The following is a 24,448-nucleotide window of genomic DNA, read 5'->3' as shown; positions in this document are numbered from 1 at the left end:
ATCACCTGAATGCCAATCTCACAATCTCACAAGTCCAAACGTCTAATGGGTTTCTTTGCTGCGATGTCCATGAAAGTAGCCACAGGACACTTCCTAAATTCTAGAGGGACTGGCTGGGTTGCAACTTCACGGGAGTGCAGAGCCAAGAGCTGGCCACCCCGTAAAGCGGAGGCCCCACACTCAAGATACAGCACGGTGCAGGGCAGGGGCCCAGTTCTCAGGAGCTTGGCCGACTGGGCTCCAGTGAAGACTCTGTCACACACTAGCTATGTCAATACCTTCTCTAAGCCTCAGTTTCCTTCTCTGAAAAATGGGGATAAAACACCTACCCCCATTTTCCAGGTTGTGGTGAGGACTCAAAGCAAAGTACATTTATACACCAATTAAAAAGTATATATGCTCTTGGGACTTCCCTGGTGTTCCAGTGGGTAAGACTCCACGCTCCCAAGGCAGGGGGCCTGGGTTTGATCCCTGGTCCGGGAACTAGATCCCGCATGCGTGCCGCAACTAAGAAGTCCACGTGCCACATCTAAGAGTCCACATGCCACAACTAAGAAGCCCGCATGCCACGACGAAGATCCCGCATGCCGCAACTAAGAGCTGGTACAGCCAAAATAAATAAATAAATACATAAATTAAAAAAAAAGTATATACGCTCTTATTACTAGTACTATTATTATAGAATATACCTACTGGCTCCCTGAAGAACCAAAGGTTCACTTTCCAGGGTACCAAGTCAAGTGATGATAATGATAGTGATAACGATGCTGGGGAGGATGGGCATGATGATAGTGATGCTGATGGTGGCGGGGATGACGCTGAGAGGAACTATGCAGGTGTTTCTGCGAGGTTCTGACCTGAGCGCTCCTCTCTCTCTACCTCTCATACCTGAGTCATCTCACCCACTCTCCTGCCCCAACTGTCTCCTCCAGGTTGATAACACTTGACCCTATGCCTCCAACTCCAGGTGTTCTCACTCACCAAAGGCCCTAGACACTGATTTTGTAGAAACAGACTTCTTATAACCCACACAATGGAGAAGCATTGCTGGCTGCATTTATCTCAGCAGTGACTTCAGGAGAGTGTGTGTGTGTGTGTGTGTGTGTTAAGTCATTTAAATAGCTGAACGATGTCCACAGAGGAGACAGGATCTTCCCACAGCTGCCAGGCTGGGTCAGACCTGGCTGCCACGTGCTCTTACCCACCTACTCGACTCATGTAGCAATGCCTCAGTCTCTGGGGGCTCTAACTTTTGACACTTCATGTTGACTTTGCCCGATTCCAAATCTCTGACCCACCCAGGAGAGGGAAAGAGGGCGAGGCAACATGTAGGCCCCCCCACTAGCCTGGGTTCACACCACAACTGAAAACCTGTAATTAGTGGTCTCCCAAGTGGAGATCTGTGTCTAAGGGTCCTGTTTGCTTCTCCTTTCTCAGAGCTAACACTTTGCTTATTTAAGTGAGGAGCTGTGCCTTGGCCACGATCCGTTGGAGAAAACAACTCTGAAGGTCCAAAGCATGTTTGCATTTACAAGTGTTGACAAGGGGTGATCTTTTTCAAGGAGTCCTGCTGCCTGCCCCATGTCTATTCACACAGAGCTCACGTCTTTGTTTTGAGGGACCTGAATTCTAAAATGCCCTTTAAAATAGAAGACACACTTTAATATGATTCTCAAATGCTTAGAAAACAAATGTGTGCACGCACACACACACACACACAAATAGGCATGAACTACTGTCTAAGAAGCCAACAAAGAAATTGACAATCTCAGCTCTTCCCAGATCTGGGAGCTTCTCTGTGCCTCAGTTTCCCCATAGAAAGTACTACGTGTGTCCTGCCCTGTTAGAGCTATCCAAAGAGAGAAGGGGCTTCCTCGGGAAGTGACAAGCTCCCCATTCCTTAGGGTGTGGAAGCAGAGCGTTGATAGCACATGGTGGTGGGGAGGAAACAGGTGATGTTGTGGAGGATGATGAAATGCTTGAGTCCTCCAATATCTCCCACGAACCTGAGACTCTGCAGTTTTCAGGAGCTCAGGCAAGATGAGTTTATCACAGTAAATGTGACTTAATCTTCTGCCATTGATGGAAAAGGATGTAGGGGAAAGAAAAGGCTTGGAGTCCTGGGTTCTAACCCTGGCCCTGTCACTTCCCAGCTGTGTGACCTAGGACAGGTCACTCAGCCTCTCTGAGCCTCAGTGCCTCCATCTGTCAAGGCAAAGGGAGACTGACACCTGCCTGCCAGAGTCATAAGGATAAACAGGGCAATGCAGCTTACGCTCAACATGCAAATGATGAGCCAACATGCCAATGGTCCTTGGCAAATACTCATTCCTTTACTCCTCCAACTGCCCAGGGCAGATGGGCAGCTTCTACTAGACCCCTAAGCTTCCCCCTGCACCCAGGGTGCCAAGAATCAGACACTATCAACCTCCTCAGCCCCATCAGAAAGGAAGACACTGCTCTCCCTCAACGCCATCTCTTGGCCCCTTAAAGGCCCTCAGATCCTCCTGCCACAGGGCCTTTGCACAGGTTATCCCTTCTGCTGGAAGACCCATTTCCCTCCTTTCTCCAATGCACCTGGTTAGCTCCTACTGATCATTCTAATCTCAACTTGTGAGTCGCTTCCTCAGGGGAACCTTCCCTGGCTCTAAACCAAAAAAAGGCCCATTCCACGTTCTCACGGCACCAATGCCTTTCCTTTGGGTTACCACTTAAAGTCCGTGTTCCCCTTGGCTCCTTGGAGGCAGGGTCTACATTAGTTTGGTTCATCGCTGTATCCTCAGCTATGTGCAGTAAATACCTACTGAAAGAACGAAACAATGAATAAGAAGCTCTTTCCCTTCCTGTGCATCTGGCCATCTGCTCCTCCCTCGGTGCCTGTGGTGTGACCACGCAGACACTCACTGACCTGTCAGTGAACTGTGCACGCTGTCCTGATGGCTCCCCCAGAGCATCTGGGCTCCACACGTGAATGAACAACACTGAGCACACCCCAGCCCCGCGCTCAGCTCGTCTCCTCACTCACGGGCTTCCTGAGCTCCTGCCCAGCTCTGGGAGGTACCCTGTGCCCATTTCTCAGAGGAAGAAACTGAGCCCGCAGGAAATAACCAGCCCAAGGTCACAGGGACAGGCTCAGATTGCCAGCATGGCTCCACAGCCAGGCTCTTCCCACCATCCCATGCGGCGTTTCTCATAAGAAGCAGCAGCAACAATGACAAAAGTCCCCCTGGGCCTCTGTTGAAGCTGGTCCCACCCTGACCCGGGGCCCTGGGTATGGGAGTCCCACAGCAACACCACTCGGGCTTGCAGGGTCTTTCCCAGGAGCTAGCTCGGTCTCATTCTCCAGCACAAAGACGCTTCCAGGCCAGCGCCAAGAGCTCAAGGTGATGGGCAGGGGCCAGCTTTTCTCTGGCTATTCAAGATGGACCGGCACCAATGCCCCTCACTAGACTCTCACTTGGCAATGAGTTCAGTCCCTGAAGGTCCCTCTGACAGACGCCAAGCCACATGCTGGCTGGCTTGCTCCCACTGGCGTTCCTCGAGAACCCCCAGCAGGGGGCTGCGTCTCCTTGACTGGTACAGGGAGTCTCAGGACATCACAGATCTTGGGCTGGGTCCTGCCCACAGCACCTTGAATATCGTCGTCACCAAGTTCTTGGTGCCGAAGCACTGAGTCAGAGCCCGAACTCACTCCCCAGGCATGCTCAGAGGCGGCGGAGAGCTCCCACCCAGGCACAGGAGGGCAGAGGCTGGGGTGGGGCGGGGTTAATGTTATCTCCTACTGGGCCAGCCCTGCATGCGATGGTCAGGCTACAGAACTGTGTTTTTCCAGCCCCCTGGCTTGGTTTGGGGGAGGATGAAGACGAGACGGTCTGAGCTGGCTTTTTGGAGGTGGTTTGGTGATTGATGGGAAGAACCTCTGGATGAAATGATCGGACTGAGGAGTGACCTTATTATTACTCAAGAGAGGACAGAGCCCCATTCAGCAGCAGATGTATGGACACAAGGCCCCCTTCGCTTCCCTTCCTTCCCTCATCTTTCCTCATCTGAGATCCGTCCATGACCAGGCTCTTTTGAGTCTAGGACAGAACCCAGGTCAGGGAGGGTCTAGGGTGACCCAGAGGCATCCAGCTTGGGAGACTGGGTAGTGAGGATGCTTTGCTGATATGGGGAACGGGGTTTGGCTGGACACAGGGAATACGGTGAGGTCAGCTTTAGACACGCTGAGTCGAGGAGTCTCCCGGGTAAACATCCCACATCTAGCTTGGGCCTTGGCACTGAAGCTAGAAGGAGACCCAGACCAGAGGTGGACCAGAGAGAGAGAGAGGCCTAGAGTTGGGGAACAAAGCCACGGCAGGAAGGAACTGCTGCGGAGAGAGTGAGTCGTGAGAAGGAAAGAGGCCCCAGAGAACCCGGTGGATGTGACCATGTAAGAAAGAGGCGCTGTATTTCTAGGGTCTCTGAGCAGTTAGTTCTTATTAATTATAAAAGAAATGAGAGCAGTTTCACAGGCGAGAAATTTGGCAGTCATCACCCTCATCACGTGATCAGAATCAGCATCACCAATGTGGGGGTGCATCAACATCACATGTCCCCAATAAGACGCAGTGAGAACACAGCATCACTCTGGGATATGCCTTCCAGAAATGCAGAGCAGGGAAACACCGGGGAAACCCAAAGTGAGGGACACTCTACAGAATATCTGGCCTGTACTCAAGAAGGTCAAGGTCAAGAAAAACTGAGGACTGGTCCCAGCTTAGAGGAGACTAAAGAGGTGGGATGACTGCATGTAACGTGTGATCCTAGGTTGGATCCAGGACTGCGGAAAAGGCTATAAAAGACTGTAAATGGTACATGCCTACAATGGAATGTTATTCTGTGTAAAAGGAAATGAAATATCAGCCACAAAAAGGCATGGAGGAAACTCAAGTGCATGTTGCTAAGTGAAAGAAGTAAGAAAATCAGTGGTTGCTGGGGCTCTGGGGGAGGGGAGAGGGATAAAGAGGAAGAGCTGGGAGAAGGTTGAGGCAGTGACACCATTCTGCGTGACACTGCAACGTCATCAGATATTTGTCAAAGCCCATAGAATGTGCAACACAAAAAGTGAACCCTAACGTTAACTATGAACTCCGGTTAATAGTGATGATTTTTTAAAACCATAGCTATTGAATGAATAATAAAGTGGACTAACAAATGAAAAGAAAAAAAAGCATAGATATTGTGAGAGAAAGTTATTGCCTAACGTGGAAAACTCACTAAGAGATTTAGTGAGTTCTGAGATTTGGTCGTACAATATTTCTTCTGCTCTACCACGCTGAATGTAAGGTGCAGCACTATTTTACACACGGCTAAGAAAGAAAGAGACCCAACAACCAACATGGAGCGTCTGATTGGAGATCCCACCTAATGCCGGGGCCACACGGGGCTATGCGTTCAGGGTCGGGGGGAACCGAGGGTTCATCGCGCCCCACCGAAAGGGGAAGCAGGGAAATCCCAGGTCTTATCTTGGCACTGGGTGCGGGCAGGAAATAAAGTCTACCCTGAGAATTTGAACCTCAGTCCAGAGCTCCCAGAGGTGGGTCATCTAAATTGACACAATCAGTGTGGTCCAATGGAAAACAAAACTCAACCTCCAAGGAGAGATTTTAATTTAAAGAAATCTCAGGTGGAAAGTGTCCCGGGTGGCAGAAAAAAGTAAGCCCCAGTCTTCGCTGGAAAAACTAGATTGTAATAGGACACCCCCATTTCCGAGAGGTGAAAATGTGAATAATTATGAGTCTAAAACCTGTGAATAAAATGCCACTCTCGAGCCTCTCACCATCTGGACCCGTCACCCAGAGGCCACAGCATGGGACGCCCGGGAGGAATCTGCTCTCCATGCCTGCACACGGGCATGTGGCCCCGCCTAGTGCACGCCGGCAAAGGCAAGCATTGGCAAATCTGCTCCTCAACTAACAGGCTGTCTCAGGTAGGACCCCTTCCCTGTACCAGCGCAGGAATTCAGTCGACTCACAGCCCAACAGCAGCTCGAAAAGCAGTGACATTTCATGTGTCTGATTGCTTCAAGCAGACGTATCCGGTGGCACTGAGCTGGCCAGTGTGTAGGCAGCTGCAAATTTAATAAATCTTAATTATTCTGTTTATATAAACAAGCAGGCTGAAGCCACTGATGTAGTTGGAGCTTTCAGTGGATTGGTGTGTGGAGAGAAAAAAAGTGTGGAGAGCCAACTGCTCATAAATAATCAGCTTTGGGGCAGGGTTTTCTTTTTTTTCCCCCCTTCCCTTTGGATTAAAACTAATATATGGAATGTTTTTAAGTTGGCGAGATTACAACCTCGGAAAACAGCACCTATTTTCTACCTGTCAGACCTGCGTGTGTATGTGCGGAGCCCCACGCACGCATGTGCACACCCCTCCCAGCCAAACAACACCAGAGCCGCACCAGCGGGAGGAGCCCCCCCACTGCTCCCCCCAGAAGCGGCACTATCCCTCTGCCATCGGGAAGGGAAGCAGAGGCAGTGACTGCAGACCCTCCTCGGTCCTCATTTACATGGCAATTAAGAATCTGCTGGTTTACGATAAGAACTATTAGTGCAGCGGACCCCCATCTTATCCCTTGGAAAACCCTGGTTAAGTGACTTGCCAACGGTCACACACACTGATGGTGGATCCTGGACTCAGATCCAGAGCGTACAGCAGCGGTTCTCAAAGTCTGGTCCCCGGGCCAGCGGCAACAGCGTCATCTGGGAGCTCGATGGACATGCAGATCCTAGGCACCCCCCCCCCAGACCTAATGCATCAGAAACTCTGGATGTGGGACCCAGAAATCTGTGCTGAAACAAGCTCGTATAAAGGAACCCCAGATGGCCTCTGCAGATCGGCTTCCCAGTTGCTTGCTTCTTCACGGGGGGCTGAGACCCATGAGCTCAAAAGCCAGCCAGCACCGAACTCAAACTTTCACACATTCATTTGTTTCTAAATGAAGCCTGAATAAGAAGATTTTTTTTAGCCATTTAGAGTCTGCCTGCTTTGCATATCCCATGAAACTGTGCCCAACGTGGGACAGTCATAGATAAGATCAACCCTGTAGCTGTAAAGACCTCAAGCCACTGCTGTCCTTGGGCGGTCCCTGGCCAGAGATTCGACATCGTGCGGGCAACACCGGCTGTGGGTGTGAGCCTCTCTCCCAAACCCCTCCACCCAGCACTCCCCGAGCAGGCCTTTGCTCTGGTGAGCTATCCCCAGTACCTGAAACAGTGCTTGGTACAAAGTCAGTGCTCAGTACATATCTGTGAAATGAACGAATGAGGAGCCGGTCAATGAACCTAGGGTGGTGAACATTCCACATGAACCGGTTTCAGGCTGCCAGGGACCTGAGTCTGCGCTGCAGGGCTGGTGTCAGCCAGCCAAGCGCCCCCCTACTCAAAAACACCACAGGACCCAGACATGGCTGCCCCTGGACTCTGGCCTGGAGCCACATAGATGGGGCTCCCAACCAGAGTGGCTTAAAGAGCAGGAGTTGGAGACAGCCTGGACACCGGGCCCTGAGCCCCCCTGTGCCACCAGGAGTCACAGGCTGGGCTGTGTGCGCCACCCTGCCTTCCTGCCCTCTGTTCTTCTAAATCAGGGGGGAAAACCAGGGCTTCCGGTCTCCTCTAAAGAACGAACAACAGTTCACATGATCTTCAAAATTCGTTCATGAAGTAAATAAAGTCGGCACTGATGGTTCCATTTTACAGATGGGGAAAGTAAGCCCCAAGAGTCAAAGCAACTTGCCCGAGGCCGCAAAGCTGGTGGACGCCAGGCCCAGAGCACAGCATTGGTCTTGTGACTGCCCCAGCCAGTCCCGGGGACACCTGCCGTCCCACAGATGGAGACATGAACACCAGCTGGAGACCAAGAAGTCCAGGTGGACAGAGCCCCTGGGAACAGACTGCAGGGCCCGAGAGGTCTTGTGGCCCCGGGGCTCTTCGGAGCAGAGCGTGCTGCAGGCTCACGTCATGAGCCAACGCTTGTCAGGACAACAAGCGTGCGCTCAGAAAAGGTGGCGCTGGGGACACCAATTTACACGGGACTTTTCCAGAAGGGGGGAGAGCCTCCAGCCCCCAGGGATGCTTTCTCCAAGGCACAGAGTGGATGGTTACGTGTGGGCTTAGGAGGCAGAGGCCAGAGGGCACTCAGGAGCCGTGCGTCTTGAATGGACATGTCACTCCGATCTTGCCTTCCCTTGTTTGCCTCATGCTTAACATGGCGGTAGCGATGCCTGCTGGATGTCTAGGGGACAGTTGAGTGAAACGCCCTCACCGCGATTTGGCACAGAACCTGGCACACGCTGGATGGGCAACATGTAGCATGTAGAGTGATAATTCTTATTCCTCATTATTACCATGATTACTGCTGTTACTGTCGTTGCTTTGGCCTGCAAGCCCCGCGGGAGGGGCTCTGAGCGCTTCACCCCTTCCTTTTTTGTCCCCCCTGGATGCCCGTCTACTACTCAGGTGGCCGCGAGGTCCAGTGACCCGGAGTGGTCCAGGTTTCCTGGGACCGTCCCAGTTTACGACTGCTGTCACAGCAGTGTCCTGGCTCACTCCTCCCGTGTCCTGTCACAGCTGAGAACACTGTGCATCCCTGAGAGCAAGGACCCCCCGGGGGCCCAGCACAGTGCAGCCCAGAGCCGATTCCCCAGAAACGTCCCTCAGACCTCATGGAACCTTCCAGAAAGCCCAGGGGTCCTGCCCCAGCATCACAGGCCCAGCAACCCTCCAAACGCCCTGCCCTCTAGCTGTGTGGAGCAGATGGCAGACACCATACCTTTTGGAATCCAGCCGGCTCCCCTGGAGAATTCTGCGTCTGTTATTTTAGGTAAGGAGAGGAAAAGGGAAAAAAAAAAAAAACGAAGTTAAGTGAGTGAAACTTAAATCCCAGCAGAGCCTGTAATGGAATATTCATTTTGTCAGGGGAGTGTTTCTTTAAAACTTGTGGTCATCTGGACAGGCTGAACCAGCAGGTGATTCAATTTAATGAGCTTTTTAACTCGCATGGGGCCCAGGTGGGGATCCTGTCTGGGAAGCCCTGGGCCAAGGCCACGGGCATGCTGACCTGGCTGGGGCTGGGGTGACACCTAGTGGCCGACATGGCTGTTTCAGGGCCAGAAAAGCTGCAGCCCCAAAGCTTGGAGTCTGGGGTCTGAGGGCCTAAAGGGCCCCAGGAGGCCACCCACCCTGTCCTTGGATTAACCTCCGTGCCTCAGTTTCCCTATCAGTTCTCAGGGACTAATAACGGTGCCGTAATGAGGACATAGCATTTAATAAAGACTGTTATGAGTTTAGCTATTGTTATTGTTTTGTATGAGACCTGGGGGCGCCTAGGGGGAGGGTGCTTCCTCAGTGTCACAAAGCAGGTTAGTGGAGGAGGGGGCCTAGATCGCAGGTCCCACTCCAGCGTTCCCTCTGTCATGCCTCCAACACCAGGGTGCGTTTAGTGCTGGCTTTGCCCCTTCCTAGCCATGTGGACTTGGGTGAGTTTTTTAACTCTCAGAGTCTCAGCCCCACTCTGGAGGCTGGAGCTGCAATTACTCTGGCAGAGGGCTGCTGTAAGCACGGAATGGGACGATGCACGTCACGGTTTCAGGTTGGTAAGTAGCAAAGCTGTCGTTATTGGAGCTCCAGCCTCCATGGGTGGCAGGAGGGCCAAATGACACATTGCAAGTCACGCGCCTAGGACCCATGAGTCTCCGTCTCCTCTCTCTGGGTGGTCCCCTCAGCCTGGCCTGTGGAGGCATGGGGCAGAGCGGATGCGGGCCCAGCTGTGTCTCCCCAGGGCCTGGGACCTGTGCATCCTCAGCACGTACACGCAGGTGGCCGGAGTCCTTTAGTTTGGACTTGTAGAGCATCCACCGGTAGCGCAGATCCTCCAGCTTATCTGAGGACCCCCTCGCTGGCCTGAGACGAAGGAGGTTTTCAAAGAGATGCTGACCTTCTGGTACCCGAGCCTCCAGCTCCTAGAGGGAGAAAGACAGGGTCACGTGTGCCTTCCAAATGGCCGAGGAGGTCCCACCTGGTTGGTCCGGAGGAGCCATTCAGATTTCACTTAAGAGGCAGCCCACAGAATAAGGCCCTGCGTGATAAACTCGGGAGGTTGAACGCTACGCTGAAATGTTTTCACTGGGGGAAGACAAGGTCATATTTAGGATTCTGAACGGTCACTCTGGCTACAGAATGAGCCATTACTGAGATGCGGACCCAACAGGAAGGAGGGAGGCCAGCTTGGAGGCTATTGTCATAGTCAAGATCAAAAATGATAAATGCCTAGATTAAGACAGTGGTAGTGAGGAAACAAACGACAAAAACCCAGGGGGTGGAATCAAGCAGGGCTTGGCGACTAATTCGATGTGGGAGAAGGAGAAAGATTTGTGGTAGATGGATTAATCCTCCAGCCCCCTGCCACATCCATGCCTTTTGCAATATGACTTTGCAACATTTCCCATCAAGAGGTGGAGTCTATTTTCTCTCCCCTTGAATCTGAACAGGCCTCGTGACTTTCTTTGTCCAACAGAATGCAGGGGAAACGATGTTGTGCCAGTTTCTAGCCTAGGCCTGAAAAGGCCCTGCATGCCCCCACTTGCTCTCTCAGACCCTGCCTCTGTTCTGGGAAGCCCAGGCTGCCCTGCAGGAGGATAAGAGATGAGTGGTGCACCTCGTGCTCATCTCGAATAGCCCACCGAGCTCCAGAGGACAGCCACCCTGCTGGTCTACAAATATGGGCACCCAGCCAAGATCAGAAGCGATGCCCGCTGACCTCAGTCAGTCTGAACTGCCAAACTTCAGAATCATGAATTAAATAAACAGTTGTTCTCTTAAGCTACAAACTGTTGGAATGGCTTGTTCCATAGCAAGAGTTAACCGATAAAAGAATTGTGATTAGTGGTGATATTTTCCAAGTTGGGGACTACAGCAGTAGGCTGAATGAAGAGACGAACGAATGGATGGTTCTTCTAAAATATTGGAAGCAAAAAAGTTTTCTTCTTCTTTTTTTTTTTTTTTTTTTTACAAATTTATCTATGTATTTTTTGGCTGCGTTGGGTCTTCATTGCTGCACGCGGGTTTCTCATTGCGGTGGCTTCTCTTGTAGCGGATCACGGGCTCTAGGCGCGTGGGCTTCAATAGTTGTGGCTTGTGGGCTCTAGAGCGCAGGCTCAGTAGTTGTGGCACACGGGCTTAGTTGCTCCGCAGCCTGGGATCGAACCCTTGTCCCCTGCATTGGCAGGCAGATTCTTTACTGCGCTACCAGGGAAGCCCTGAGGCAAAAAAGTTTTAAAAACTATTATTTATACACAAGCCAGAACAGCTCAAGGGCTATGTATGTGCTCCTGTTTTTAGAACTCCCTGGCGACAAGCACATCTCTGGGGGCAAATCCTTCGGAAACAGGGCCTTTCCTTGGGAACAAACCTGCAGTTTTGTTTCTCTGGTCCTCAGGTCCTTGGCGGTGGCAGTTCTCATGGCGATGATTCTAACCAACTTGGAATTATCCACCTGCAACCAGTGCTCAAAGCTCCTCAGGAGCTGGGAGAAATCTTCACAGCTGTCTTTCTCCTCCTGAAGCACATTTGTCTGCGGGAAGGCACAGCACAACCAACACATCAGCGTTTTTGAAAACAGTCCACTAGCCACATGTCCTGGGGATTCCATCTGAGCAGAGGGGTGGGGCCAAGGATGCCCAAACGGTGATAAGAGACACCTAGGGGTGGGGGGGGGGCGGGGATGAGGAATGCATCTCCACTCAATGTGGCCATGTTTAGGGGCCAAGGACATTCCTCACCGTCACCTCCCTGGTCTCCTGGAGACAGCCAGCATCATCCCTTACCAGAATGTCTATAACAGTGGTCACCTTCTGCCACTTTTGTCCCCCCTAGGCTATGCGGCCAGAGTGATCTATCTAAAATGCAAGGCCACTCAGCTGAGCCTCACTTATACACTTTAGTGGCCTCTCACACTCCTTGATGTGGCCTGAGAGCCTCAGATTCCGGCTCTGCCTGGCTCTGCAGACCGTGCCACCTGCCCCATCCTCTGAGCTCTCGGCCCCTGGCGCCGGTGCCCTCTCCCTCGGTCTTTGCACACATGGCCTCCTCCGCGTGGGATGCACCCCCTCCACTCCTCTCCTCGACTCCCACTCGGCCGTGAGGATCCCCCGACATTTCCTTTCTCCCAGGAGGGCTTCGCTACCCCAGGTCACATCACTCTGCAACAGGCTGCCATAGCGCCTGGCCCCTCTGCCTCTGAGAAACGCGTGTTCCGTAAACCCTTATTCTATTGCCTTGCGGTTCCCATTTCCTTGCTCCTCAAAATGTGCTCCGAGGCCCAGGAGCCTAAGCATCTCCTGGCAGCTTGTAGAAATGCAGAGTGACGGGCCCCAGCCCAGACCTGCTGAATCAGAATCTGCCTTTTAACACGATCTGGCGGCACATGACAATCTGAAAAGCTCTGTGCTGGATTCTACGTTCTCTGAGGGTTGGAAGTGTCTCTGTTTTATTGACAGCTGTGTCCCAGCTCCAAGCACAGTCCTCAGAACATAGTAACAATCAGAAGTGCTTTCTGGATGGGGAAATGAAAGAACGAATGGGAAAACAACTGAATGGACGTGTTGTCTTTGAAGAAAAAGGAATGGGTTTCTTTCCAATGTGGTTTCGTTTTTTAAAGCCACTCAAGGGAAGGGACGGATGATACTATGTAGGTAGGTTAGTTCTTTTGACAAAATACAGTTTAGGGCACAAAAAATACCCATCTTGTGTGCTTTCCGTTTGCATCTGGGGTCAGCAGGAAGCTTCCAACCCCGACACTCCTCCCTGCAAAGGCAGTAGCCGGGGTTTCTGAGGGTGAGGGCCTGTCTGCCCGAGGGATGCCTGGGACCTTCCCTAGTGGGGACCCCTGGGTCTGGGGTCTCAGAGTTCCTCTGTCCAGTGGCACAGGGAGCTCTTGTGCCACTACCGGACAGGCTCACCTGAGATGGGACATGGTCCAGTCCTGAGTGGAGCATGTGGCCCCAGGCAGGGAAGGGACTTTGCTGGAGACAGCTTCCCACCATCAATTGACTCGGGATCTGGTCCCTCCCCGGAAGCCCCACTAGACGGACTCACCTGACGGTGGTGTCGGAAAATAAGATCCATGGGGGTGATGAGAAACCCAGTCTTTGGGATGTTGTTGGTGAAAATCAGTTTCTTCCCCGAATCCACTTCCATCCTCTGCAGCTGCCGGTTTCTGATGAGGCTGAGAAGACAAACCAGCCCAGTCAACGTGGTGATGGGATGGGGACTCCCCGGGTCACAGGAGAAGGAACAGAATCAGGGCACCAGGCAGTGGGGGCCGACTTCTGGTCTTCCCAAGCCCACGCCTGTCCTTCGGGTTTGTCAGAACCTCCCCAGGCCACCTGCATCTCCAGTTTCCTGCTAGAGACTCACGTTACTGTCATCAAGGTGCATATACCCATCGATGCAGGTGAGGCCCAAGCCAGGAGGGGCTGGAGGCTAATTCCCGAGCTGAGGCGTTTCCTCGCTCTTAGTGCCTCTACTTAGAATTGCCTGGAGATGCCTGGAGGCAGCTGGGCCATGCCTGGCACCCAGACCCCAGCCTTCTGTTCTAGGAGGGCGGCTGAGCTCTCCCTGGCTGGGAAGGGGGCTGTCCAAGACCAGGCGCAGAGTCGGGAGCCCTCTCACCTCAGCAGGCTTCCCCTCAGCAGCCTCAGGGCCCCCCAAGACTCCACCAACTCCTGAAGCTCCTTCTGGACCACAGCAGCCCCCTCCGGAGAAGACTTCTCCATCACCAGCCGGCCGCGTGCTTCAATCAGGGGCAGCTGGGCCTCCTTCGCGGGGAATTCGTCCAGCAGCTTCTGAAGGACACACACACACACATACACACAGAGTAAGGTAATGGGGAGGGGGGAGGGTCTCTGCTCCCCAAACCTGCTTTTTTGGGATGCAGGGGACAGAATCTCTCTGTGGGGAGAGGCCTCTTACCTCGACATCGACCTCTCGGGACTGGGCATCCCATGGGCCCGTGTCCACGCGGTGGGCCTCCAGCTTCTGCGTGAGCATGGAGATCCACTGTCGCAGCTCCAAAACCTCGTGGCTGAAGGTGCAATGTTCCCGCACGCTCTGCCGGCACGTGTCCACAAGGTCCTGCAGCACAGCCCCGGGGGACCCAGGCTGAGACCTCACCCTGCAGGACCCTCAGCCCTGCCGGAGCCCCAGGGGAGGATGGCCCCCAGGGCTCCCCATCCAGCCAAGAACATGAGCGGTTGGTCTTCTCTTCTGCACAGCGCAAGGAATTTACCCCAGAAAGACCAACTCTGGTTTAAAGTGCTTATAAGCCTGTCCTACTTTTATGGAAAGTACCAGGTCTGGGTGAGGGTGCGGGCGATGGGAGCTCACGTCCGTCACGGGTTTGGGCGTAAACTGGTACAACCACTTGGGAAGACCGTAGGTCTGTATCTACTGAAACCCAACACAGGCACCCCTATGACCCAACCGTTTCATTCCTGCGTGTAACCCATCAGATGTGAACGTATCTTCACCAAAAGGCACGTGTGTGCTGTTACTGGTGAGAGCCCCAGACTGGAAACTACCCAAGTGCCTGTCAATGGTAGATGGATAACTGCATTGAGGTACATTCACAGGAGGGAATAGGTCACCTCCGCCGCAGCCGGAATGAACAATCTACACAACAATCTAGTGTAACGTTATGGATGGATTTACAGCCATCGTGTGGAGACCTAGAAGCCAGAAACAAAATGAAATACGCTGTCTTCATTTGAAGTAACGTATAAAATCAGGCAAACCCAATCAATGCCGTGCCAAGTCGAAGGTCAGGGTTACTTGCAGGTGTCAGGCAGCAACTGGAGGGGGCACGAGGACAGGTATTGTTCTGTGCTGTGATCTGGGTGCTGGTAACACAGATTTTTTTTGTTTTTACAAATGCCTTAAGCTGCATAATTAGATGTTCACTTTTCTGTATATGATTTACTTTGATAAAAAGTCTTTCAAATGGTCTTGCTTTGTTTCCCCTCCCGTGAGTCAATCATGGCTCAGCTCTCTGGGACCTTGTTCATCTCTGTCTCCACAAAAGGTGGGTGCTGTATCCAGCAGAGTAACCATTCTCTGTCCTCCTGGTCACGCAGCCTGAGACCCTCGAAGCCCCTCCCTCTCAGCCCACCACAGGCCAGTCAGACCCCAGGGTCTGTGGTCCCCTCTCTTGCTGTGATTCTCAGTTTAGGTCCTTGTGATTCTTTGCTGGGCCACCGTAGGGCCTGCCTTCCTGCATTCCAGACACTGGCTGACACCACTGGCTGCCACTAGAAGCTGGGGACTTCCCTGCACTGTCACTACTACAGTCTCCTCCTGTCCCCTGTGCACCAACATCAGACGCAATGCCTTACGCAATGGGGTATGTGCCCCCCAGGGGGACAGGAAGATCTCCTGGGCTACGGGGGAAGGACTTACTAGATCTTACTAGACTTAAAAAGCACCGAGCACCAAAATAATAAAAGAAGGGCAATACTTCTTTGAAGAAGCATTTAAACAATAAAGAAGTATGAGAGAAATGGAATATCACCACTTTGCAAGCCTTGCGATGCTCAGCTAATACTTCTTCTAATTATTATAACAATCCATTAGCTCATCGTTTGGATGTAGGCGTGAAAGCTGATGTCTGCTGCTTCTGTGGGCTCTGCGGGCCCCTGAAGAGCAAGCACAGTGATTCCTACCTATTTCTCTACTTTCCCGGCCCCAACCTTGAGACCACACGCTTTTAATTTATTAAATGGAATTAAATGCATTCATCCAGACCTTATGCCTCGATTAAGACCAACAATGCAGAGCTAACCCACACCTCGCAAGGTCTTCTCATGTCCTACTGATGTCCACAGAGATGAAAAAGCTGTTTATCGTGACCCGAGCTTAGAGTCTTACTCCAGCACTCTCATCACTAGAGGCATTTGTAGCTGTTGCGTAGAGCGAGTGCGGTCTGACCACCTCCGATGTCTTTGGTGTAGCCTTCTTGGAGTACCTACTTCATCAAAAGGCATTATTTTATTTTATTTTATTTTTCTAAAAGGTTATTTTATGACACAGGCTTTTTTTTCTCTTTTAATGTATTTATTTATTTTTGGCTGCGTTGGGTCTTCGTTGCTGCATGCAGGCTTTCTCTAGTTGCAGCGAGCGGGGGCTACTCTTTGTTGCGGTGCGCGGGCTTCTCACTGCGGTGGCTTCTCTTATCGTGGAGCACGGGCTCTAGGCGCATGGGCTTCAGTGGTTGCAGCACGTGGGCTCAGTAGTTGTGGCTCGCGGGCTCTAGAGCGCAGGCTCAGTAGTTGTGGTGCAGGGGCTTAGTTGCTCCGCGGCATGTGGGATCTTCCCGGACCAGGGCTCAAATCCGTTTCCCCTGCATTGGCAGGTGGATTCTTAACCACTGCGCCACCAGTGGTTTATTTAAAAATAAATTTTATCTATTTTATAAATTGAAGTATAGTTGATATACAACGTTTCAGGTGTACAGCAAAGTGATTCAGTTATATGTACATATATATGTGTATATATATATATATATTCTTTTTCAGATTCTTTTCCATTATAGGTTATTATAAGGCATTATTTTATTATAATTACTCTCCTTTTATTTCTCTTTTTCATAATAGAAAAAGCGTTATATTAAATTTTAAAATTGTGCAGGTAACTCTGTGATTCAGGGTTGCAAAGAAGATGTCAGGAATATTTGTTATTAACATAGGGCACGCAGGGTCCGGAAGGGTGGAGAACCCTGCCTTAGACTAGCGTTCTTGAGCTGTGGCTGCCTGACAGCTGGCTTTGCACGCCGGGGGCACTTGTTACAAACGCAGACCCAGGATGCCATTTAAATCGGTGTCAGGGTGGGGCTGGAGCCTGCATTTCAACTTGTCCTCAGGTCAGTTTTGAAGGAGCCATCCCACTACCCACACCTACTGGCCGTCCCACCACCAAAGGGGCATCGATCCTGCGTGGACCCCAGCAAGATCCAGGTGGCCACTAGAGGGCACTGCATACGGGGCTTACGGCCACCAGGACCCACCTTTCAACCTGGCGTTACCGCCACAAACGTGACGGGGACTGCTGCGTGTGTGCAGCCTGGTCCGTGCTTTGGCTTCCTGGCACATGTGGAATGGTATGCTTAACTTGCTGCTGACTCCGTTGTTCATCTACCCACCAGAACTTAAACCCAGGAGAGCAGGGGCCTTGGCTGTCCTGCTCGTGCTGCCTCAATCCTTAGAGCCCAGAACACTGCCTGGCATACAGGAGGTGCTCAGTAATTGAGGTGCTCCTGAATGAATGAGGAAGGGAAGAAAGGAAGGGAGAAAGAAAAAGAAGGGTTGGAAGGAACAAAGGAAGAAAAGAGGGAGAAAGTCCCCAGGAGTGTCAGATGTCTCTGTCACAGCACAGACCCTCTGCTGGCCCCTTACCTCCAGAGACTTGTGCAGGGTCTGGTGGTCAGAGGAGAGCTGGTCCATTCTGTGCTGGTGGTGGGAGTTCCCCTGGACGAGAGGCCTCATGGCCTCCATCTGAACCCCCAGGTCCAGCCCCTCCTCCTGTAGCCCCTGCAGGAGAGGAAGGAATGAGTGGAGCGTGCTTTCCGCTTCTCCTTGTGGAAGCTGATCAGGGCGGGGGCTCCGAGTGGGAGAGACTGGGAGGGTCCCGGGACCGTGGGACTCCCCCTCTCCATCCGCTGCACCATATGGCTGTCTGATGGGCCCATTCTCAGGACTGGTGAGAATTTTAAAAATGAGATGAAAACATTCTGAGACACCATGAAAATAAACTGCTAAAGACCAGAAGGCATCTCTGGGGGACAAACTCACGTCTGGACTCAGACTTGATGACCACTTCTTAATATGAAAAATCACATCTCAGCTTTAGTTTTAAAGCCCCAAATGCATCATTTTTAATACCTTCCAAAGAACATTCCCAGTTATGTATGAGCTGTGCCTGGGTTTTAAAAAGATAATTGTTGTTTCACGTGCATTTTAAAAACCGGCAAGCTCCTCACGTGGCCAACAATTATTCATGATCAGCCTACGTACAGTCCAGTGTGTTCTCAAACATTTATTCTTAATCCCCAAATCATTTATTTAACTGAAGGCCTCTGGACTCATTAGGAACACTTAGTGAAGCAACTTTAAAAGTAAATATTCACGTTAGACTTTGGAACCATGGAGTAAGCAAAAGGACAGCCTATCATTTTGTTAGGCTCAAGAATCAGCCATTTGGAGGTGCTAAAGGCCTTGCTGAGGCCAGGAACCATCAGGTGTATCAGCAGAGATTCATCTGAGACGAAAGGTCAGTTCTCAAGGGAGGGTCTAAATATCGGGCTGGCCGCTGCTTTGCTGGTTACTGTTACTGCAGGGGGCTGCTTCTAGGCACAGCTGAGTATCTGAGTAGAGGTGACTCAGGCCCGACAGACCTCTTACCTGCAACCTCGAAAGCTGGGCCTGTTTCCCAGGAAGGTCCCGCTGAAGCCCATTCTCAGCACGGACCCTGATTTGGAGGTCTGAGAGCCTTCTCTGCAGGGGATCAAAAGCATCTCCGAAATCTTTGTGTTGAGCGAGTGAGCTCTGCGGAGACAGAACAGGCAGCACACAAATCAGCTTTCTTCTCAGGCTCCCAGTGGTACAACCTGACACTCACAGACTAGCTGCTCTATCTCCAGCCTTCTCCTGGCTGGCTCGTACTCACTCAGGCGCCACCCCCTCCAGGAAGCCTTCCTGGAGCCCTTGAGGTGTTTGACTCCCCTCCTTGAGGACCGTAGTGTCCTCACCTAACAGTTGTTCTGCCTCTAGAACAGGGGCTGGCAAACTACATCTCCTACCACACACCCCAAGTCCCAGCAGGGGCCTGTGTTTGTAAATAAAGTTTTATTGGAACACAGCCACACCCATTCATTTACAGCTGCTTTCATGCTACAGCGGCAGAGTTGAGAAGCTGCAACAGAGACCACTTGCCCTGCGAACCCTCAAATGTTTGCTAAATGTTTGCTCCGTGGATTAGATCAGACCAGGGATGTAATGCTCTTAGCAGGTGCCAGGCCCCTGGTCAGTGCCCCAGAGACCATCTCTTTCATCATCATCATTATTAGACGCTCAGCAAACATTTGTTACCTAAAAGAAACTGGTCACAACATCCCATGTTATGTCTGTGATTTCGTGTGGCCGTTTAAAAGTGTCCCTAATAATACTAGCTCCCAGCTCTCCAGTGGTTTAAAGTTTACAAGTGTTTTTCTCTGCATTTTCTTATCTGACAGTCCCCAGCTCTTTGCAGAAAACGGTTCGACTTGATCAGTGAAGAAGGGAATTTGGGGGCAGAGGTGGGAGGCCGACAGGTGAGAAGGATCGCGCCATAATCCTACCCAGATGATAGATGAGGGGCCTGAGGTCGTGGGGGACAAAGCGATATGTCCAGGGCCACGTGGTGGCCAGTGGCAGAGCTGGGGTCAGGATGTAGGGCTGCCCTTCCTGGAGGGCTGGGTCGACGGCTGAGGGCCGCCAGTGGGGCTCACCTGCAGTTTGCTCTTTCTCTGCAGAAGCCGGTTGTGCAGTAAGTCTCTGTCCCTCACGGAAGTTGCCACCTGCTCCAGCAGGGCCGTGGCTCTCTCCTGGCCAAAGATGCCGCCCAGCAGGTCTTTCTTCAGCTGCAGCATCGTCAGCTCCTCCTTCAGGCGGGAGCTTTCCGCCAGGGCCGCCTAGGGGAGACAGGGCCTCCGTGAGCCGCGGGGCAGGATGAGGCTGGAGAGGGGGCCAGGAGCGCACCTGTTCTGGCTGTGCCTGCCCAGGAGGCTGGGCCTTGGTGCTGGTTTCCAAGGAAGCAGCAAACGTAAGGAGAAACGGGCTGGCAGGAGGGCGGTAGGAGGCCCTGAATGTCAGGGTCAATCTGATTCCTCTCTCACCTCCACATCCATCTTATTACCAAAGCCTGAGCAAGAATTCTACCTCCTACGTGTTCTGGAAATCCGTCCCCTCTCCATCCCCCACCACTGACTGTGCTCACCTGAACCCCAGAAGCTCCTGACCGCCTGCTGCCTCCCAGCCGCCCCCCAAAATTGACCGTCCAAACTGCAGCCGAACCCCAAACTAACCAGTCTGATCCTCTACTCAGTGATCCTCTATCACCGACAGCAGTGGGCCATCCCCCAGTTGGTGTATGGGACATTTCGAAGGGGCTAAGGGCCTATGGGATCATGATTAGAGGAAATTCTGGAAGGCTTCCCAGAGGAAGTGGCACCTGAGTGAAGTCGTGATGTGTGGGAGCTCACCGGGCAGAAGGGGAGGAAAAGGGGACTCAGCAGCCCTGTGTAATGGGCAGCTGGCTCCTAAGCAGGCAGCCTGAACTCTGCACAGCCCAGGCCCCACCTCCTCCAGGAAGCCTCCCCTGACCACATTCCCAGCCTACATGCACTCTTCCTGCCCCCAAAGCCTTGTTCCTCGCTTCAGGCTCCTGCTGATCAACAGCTGTTGGGGACAAATACCTCTTGCTTCTCTAACTGAGGGCACAGGGGCCCTGGAGGCCAGGGGTTTGGTCTTCAGCTGGCCAGAGTCCTTCCATTTGATATCTGATGATGTTACAGAGATGCTGAGCTGGGCACGGGGCTGGGAGAGGGAGAACTAAGACCCCAGCCCAGGTGTGTGGTTTGCAATTAGCTACACAGAGGTCAAGCTTCTAGCTGTAGGGAGTCACCTTCACCCCCTTTTCACCAGACTCAGACACAATATCATGAGGGTTAAGAATTCAGGCTGGGGAGTTGCAATCATGAGTTTGGATTCCATACTAACTGGGAGAACTTGGGCAATTCCAAGCCTCGGTTTCCTCATCGGTAAATTAGGGGTAGTCGTACCCTAGCTCACGGGGCTGCCGTGAGGCTTAAATGCCTAGGAAGCATTTAACATACTGCAGGACCCAGAGTGAACACACCATAAAAGACAGATCTTCTCAGCCATTATTATTTAACCAACTGTTACGTGTTGAATTGTGTCCTTCAAAAAAGATATGGTGGGAAAAAAAAAAAAGAAGACTCATGGGGAGAAGATGGCCACGTGACGACAGACACGGAGATCAGAGTGACGGACCTACAAGCCAGTGAACACCAGCGACTGCCAGCAAATACCAGAAGCTAGAAGAGGTAAAGGAGGATTCTCCCCTAGAGCCACTGGGAAGAGCAAGGCCCTCCTGACACCTTGACTTTGGACTTCCAGCTTCCAGAACTTTGAGAGAATGAACTTCTGTTGTTTGAAGTCACCAGTTTTGGGTGCTTTCTTGCAGCAGCCCCAGGGAACGAATACACCAGCCACGCCCAGGTTTTGGCTGGAGCTTTGCAGATGCACAGGCTGCTCTGAGGCTAGATGCAGGAGCTGAGTCAAGACAAGAGAGAGCTGGCAGCTCGAGCCCTGGCCTGTGAAATCCATCCTGCCCAGGTGGGCCGGTGGGAGTGATGAAAGACATACTTCCAGCCAGCAAACAGCGTCCAAACGTGAATAAACCAAAGTCCTGGCCCCAAGTGTTCCAACCCACTGCTCCGCGAAATTCCCACACTGGGAGTCCTGGGTCATACTCGAGAAAGACGGGACCTCTCTCCTGCTTCAAGGAGGTCCCGGTTTGCTTTCTGCCTTAGTGGGAAGGACAGGATGAAATATAGTTGTGACACAGTGGGGAAAGTTAGACAGGTCTGGGTCAAAGCCAGCCCTGTCACTTAATGGCTGTGTCACATCGAGCAAGTGGCTTCCCCTCTGGGACATTTGTTTTTCTCAACAGTCAAATGATAATAAGTGTTCTGAATGCCTCGCAAACCTATTTTCAGGAGCCAGAGTGAAGACATGGATAAGAACATTAGACAAGAGTCTAGAACCCACCATTCTGCCCCCAGCTCTGCTCTCTTGAGCAGCCTGACCTTGAACAAGCTCCCTAACTTCTCCCTGGCCCCAGTCCCTCATCAGTAAAATGAGGAGAATGGTAGAAATGGAAACAAAAATCCATGTACATAGATAATCAACATGTGCTAATTATGGCAATGAAAACTGGAAAGAACCTAAACAATCTAAGTGCAGAAACTTTAAAAAAAAAAATGACATGGAATATTCTGCAGCCATTTCAAGTGACGGCTTTACTGACCCATTTTAAAGGCCGCTGAGGAGAAGTTCATATGTGTCAACTGAAAGTATCTGAATATACAACCATACAGCATGAGCTCAAATACACAGTGAGGATGCACACTTGCAGTGGTGGCACCCACCTTGGGGCCATGAAGGCAGACGTGGTTTAGAACTGGAAAGAGCTTGGGTCCTGGAAGATACTGCTGAGCTATCAAGCCAGCTCTGGGACGACCTGAAAGTCTCCGTGTTTGTTTGTTTGTTTAATTATTTAATTTTTTTGGCCGCGTTGGGTCTTCGTTGCTGCTCGCGGGCTTTCTCTAGTTGAGGTGAGCGGGGGCTACTCTTCGTTGCAGTGCACGGGTTTCTTATTGCGGTGGCCTCTCTTGTTGCAGAGCACGGGCTCTAGGCGCGTGGGCTCAGTAGTTGTGGTTCGCGGGCTCTAGAGCGCAGGCTCAGTAGTTGTGGCGCACGGGCTTAGTTGCTCTGTGGCATGTGGGATCTTCCCGGAGCGGGGCTCGAACCTGTGTCCCCTGCATTGGCAGGCGGATTCTTAACCGCTGTGCCACCAGGGAAGTCCCGTCTCTGTGTTTTAAGCCACCACTGATCAGGTTTCCTGTCACTTGTCACATGCAGCCCAACTGACACACAATAAAGGTAATGGTCTGACACCCTGTTTCTCAGCACTGCTCAGGCTTCCACCTGAGGCCTGCCTGCAGCAGGGTCCTAAAGAGAAGGGCTGAGCGCAGATCCGTGCAGTCCTGGAGCCACACCAGGCACCAGGCTTCACCTCCTTCCCAAGAACTGACGGTGACTTTTGTCGCTGATAACTACAAGTGTTGACATTTCCTGTGCACTTAGAACTCACCAGACAGGGTACAGTGGGCTCCACCCAGACATCTGGAGGACCCAGAGACATGCCTGTCCCTGCGGGGGCGCCTGAAATGCTATGCTTGGCTGGTGGCCTCCCCCAGCTGCACCCATCAGCCCTCCCGACAGAGCCATGCGGACCTCAATCTGCGGCAGGAAGGTGTGGATGGAGGGCGGGTCCGGCAGGCTGGCGGTGACGTCCACGATCCTCTGGGCCAGAGCCCTCCACAGCTGCAGCTCCTGCAGGGGCCGCTGGAAATGCCGCCACAGGTCCACGCCCGCGGCATTACGTAGCCTGCTGCTCTTGGCTTTCATGCTGTGAGCACCGTAGAGGGGGAACCGAGAGAGGAGAGAGCGGGTCAGTATAGGAGCAAGGCCGCTGCCCAGAACCCAGAGCGCCCGGCTTGTGCTGCTTCCAGGGCGGGCACTCTCCTCTTCTACGGACTACTGGGCTGTCCACGGGACCCTGAGGCCTACGCTGTCCAGACAAAAGGGCACCGGAGGTAAGCCAGTCCTCGAATAGACTTGCATCCCAGCTTCTGGACCAGGGAAAGAGTCAAGCCTGGAAGAGGAATTATTGAGCCCCCAGGCTGGTACCGCCTGCCCCCAGGCACCTCGCGGAAGCAAAACAAAATACTTTCTTGAGTAGGATGCCATTACTTGAGGCCCAAATAATTTCTACAAATAATTTTTCCAATATACTGTCCATTGCATAGCACAGGGAACTATATTCCATAACTTGTAATAATCTATAATGGAAAAGAATCTGAAAAAGAAACGATATATATGTATAACCGCATCACTTTGCTATACACCTGAAACGAACAAAACGTTGTAAATCAACTACATTTCCAAAAAAATACGTATATATATATGTACAGATATAATGTCTAGCACCCAGTCATAGATAACCAGCACCTGCCCCCTCCACGAGAGCAACGAAGGGGAGGGAGACCTCGGCCACCCTCTCCCACGGCCGCTTTATGCACAGGAGGTTCAGTCTCACCACCACCTCAGCATCTTGTGCAGGATCCAGACCCTTGTTCTGCGCGTACACATGTAGGGCCTGTGCACACCGTGGGGCGAGAGTCACCTGGCAAGGCAGGAGGTCCCTGAGTTCCTTCTCGAGGAAAACCCCTGCATCAGAGGCAGGAGGATGAGAAGTGCTACAGGGGCGGGGACAGCTGGGCTGTGTTCCAAACACCTCTGAGCCTCACGCAGTAAAAACAGGTACCGATTCTGAATTTACACTGTGCCCAGCTCCACACAGGGTGGATGTTTGAACTGCTGGTCTTTGCTGGGCTAAGAAGCTGGACCTAGCCGCGCCCGAACCCATGGGCGGACACGGAGGTAGCGGCTGGTCTGAAGTCAGGTCCAGCGCTTACATCAGCACGGCCGTCAGCAAGTGGGGCACGATGCTGGCCT

The 24,448-nt window shown here is 52.2% G+C and overlaps 1 protein-coding gene across 4 annotated transcripts in view; it reads right to left on the bottom strand.

Annotated features, from left to right (window-relative positions):
* The window catches only part of SYNE3 (spectrin repeat containing nuclear envelope family member 3), a 91,256-nt gene that overhangs the window by 3,649 nt on the left and 63,159 nt on the right, over positions 1-24,448 (bottom strand). For all 4 annotated transcript variants that reach the window (XM_067726600.1, XM_067726607.1, XM_067726614.1 and 1 more), the window contains 10 exons: positions 23,165-23,339; positions 19,573-19,755; positions 18,488-18,631; positions 17,483-17,617; positions 14,010-14,171; positions 13,710-13,882; positions 13,134-13,263; positions 11,449-11,610; positions 9,851-10,000; positions 8,812-8,850 (listed from right to left, as the gene is read on the bottom strand). In XM_067726600.1, the coding sequence (XP_067582701.1) occupies positions 8,812-8,850; positions 9,851-10,000; positions 11,449-11,610; positions 13,134-13,263; positions 13,710-13,882; positions 14,010-14,171; positions 17,483-17,617; positions 18,488-18,631; positions 19,573-19,755; positions 23,165-23,339 (1,453 nt within the window). The remainder of the gene's footprint in view (positions 1-8,811; positions 8,851-9,850; positions 10,001-11,448; positions 11,611-13,133; positions 13,264-13,709; positions 13,883-14,009; positions 14,172-17,482; positions 17,618-18,487; positions 18,632-19,572; positions 19,756-23,164; positions 23,340-24,448) is intronic.

This window comes from Pseudorca crassidens, chromosome 1 (assembly GCF_039906515.1).
Source record: "Pseudorca crassidens isolate mPseCra1 chromosome 1, mPseCra1.hap1, whole genome shotgun sequence".
NCBI classification, from domain to species: domain Eukaryota; kingdom Metazoa; phylum Chordata; class Mammalia; order Artiodactyla; family Delphinidae; genus Pseudorca; species Pseudorca crassidens.
This window is presented reverse-complemented; position numbering and strand designations above follow the sequence as displayed.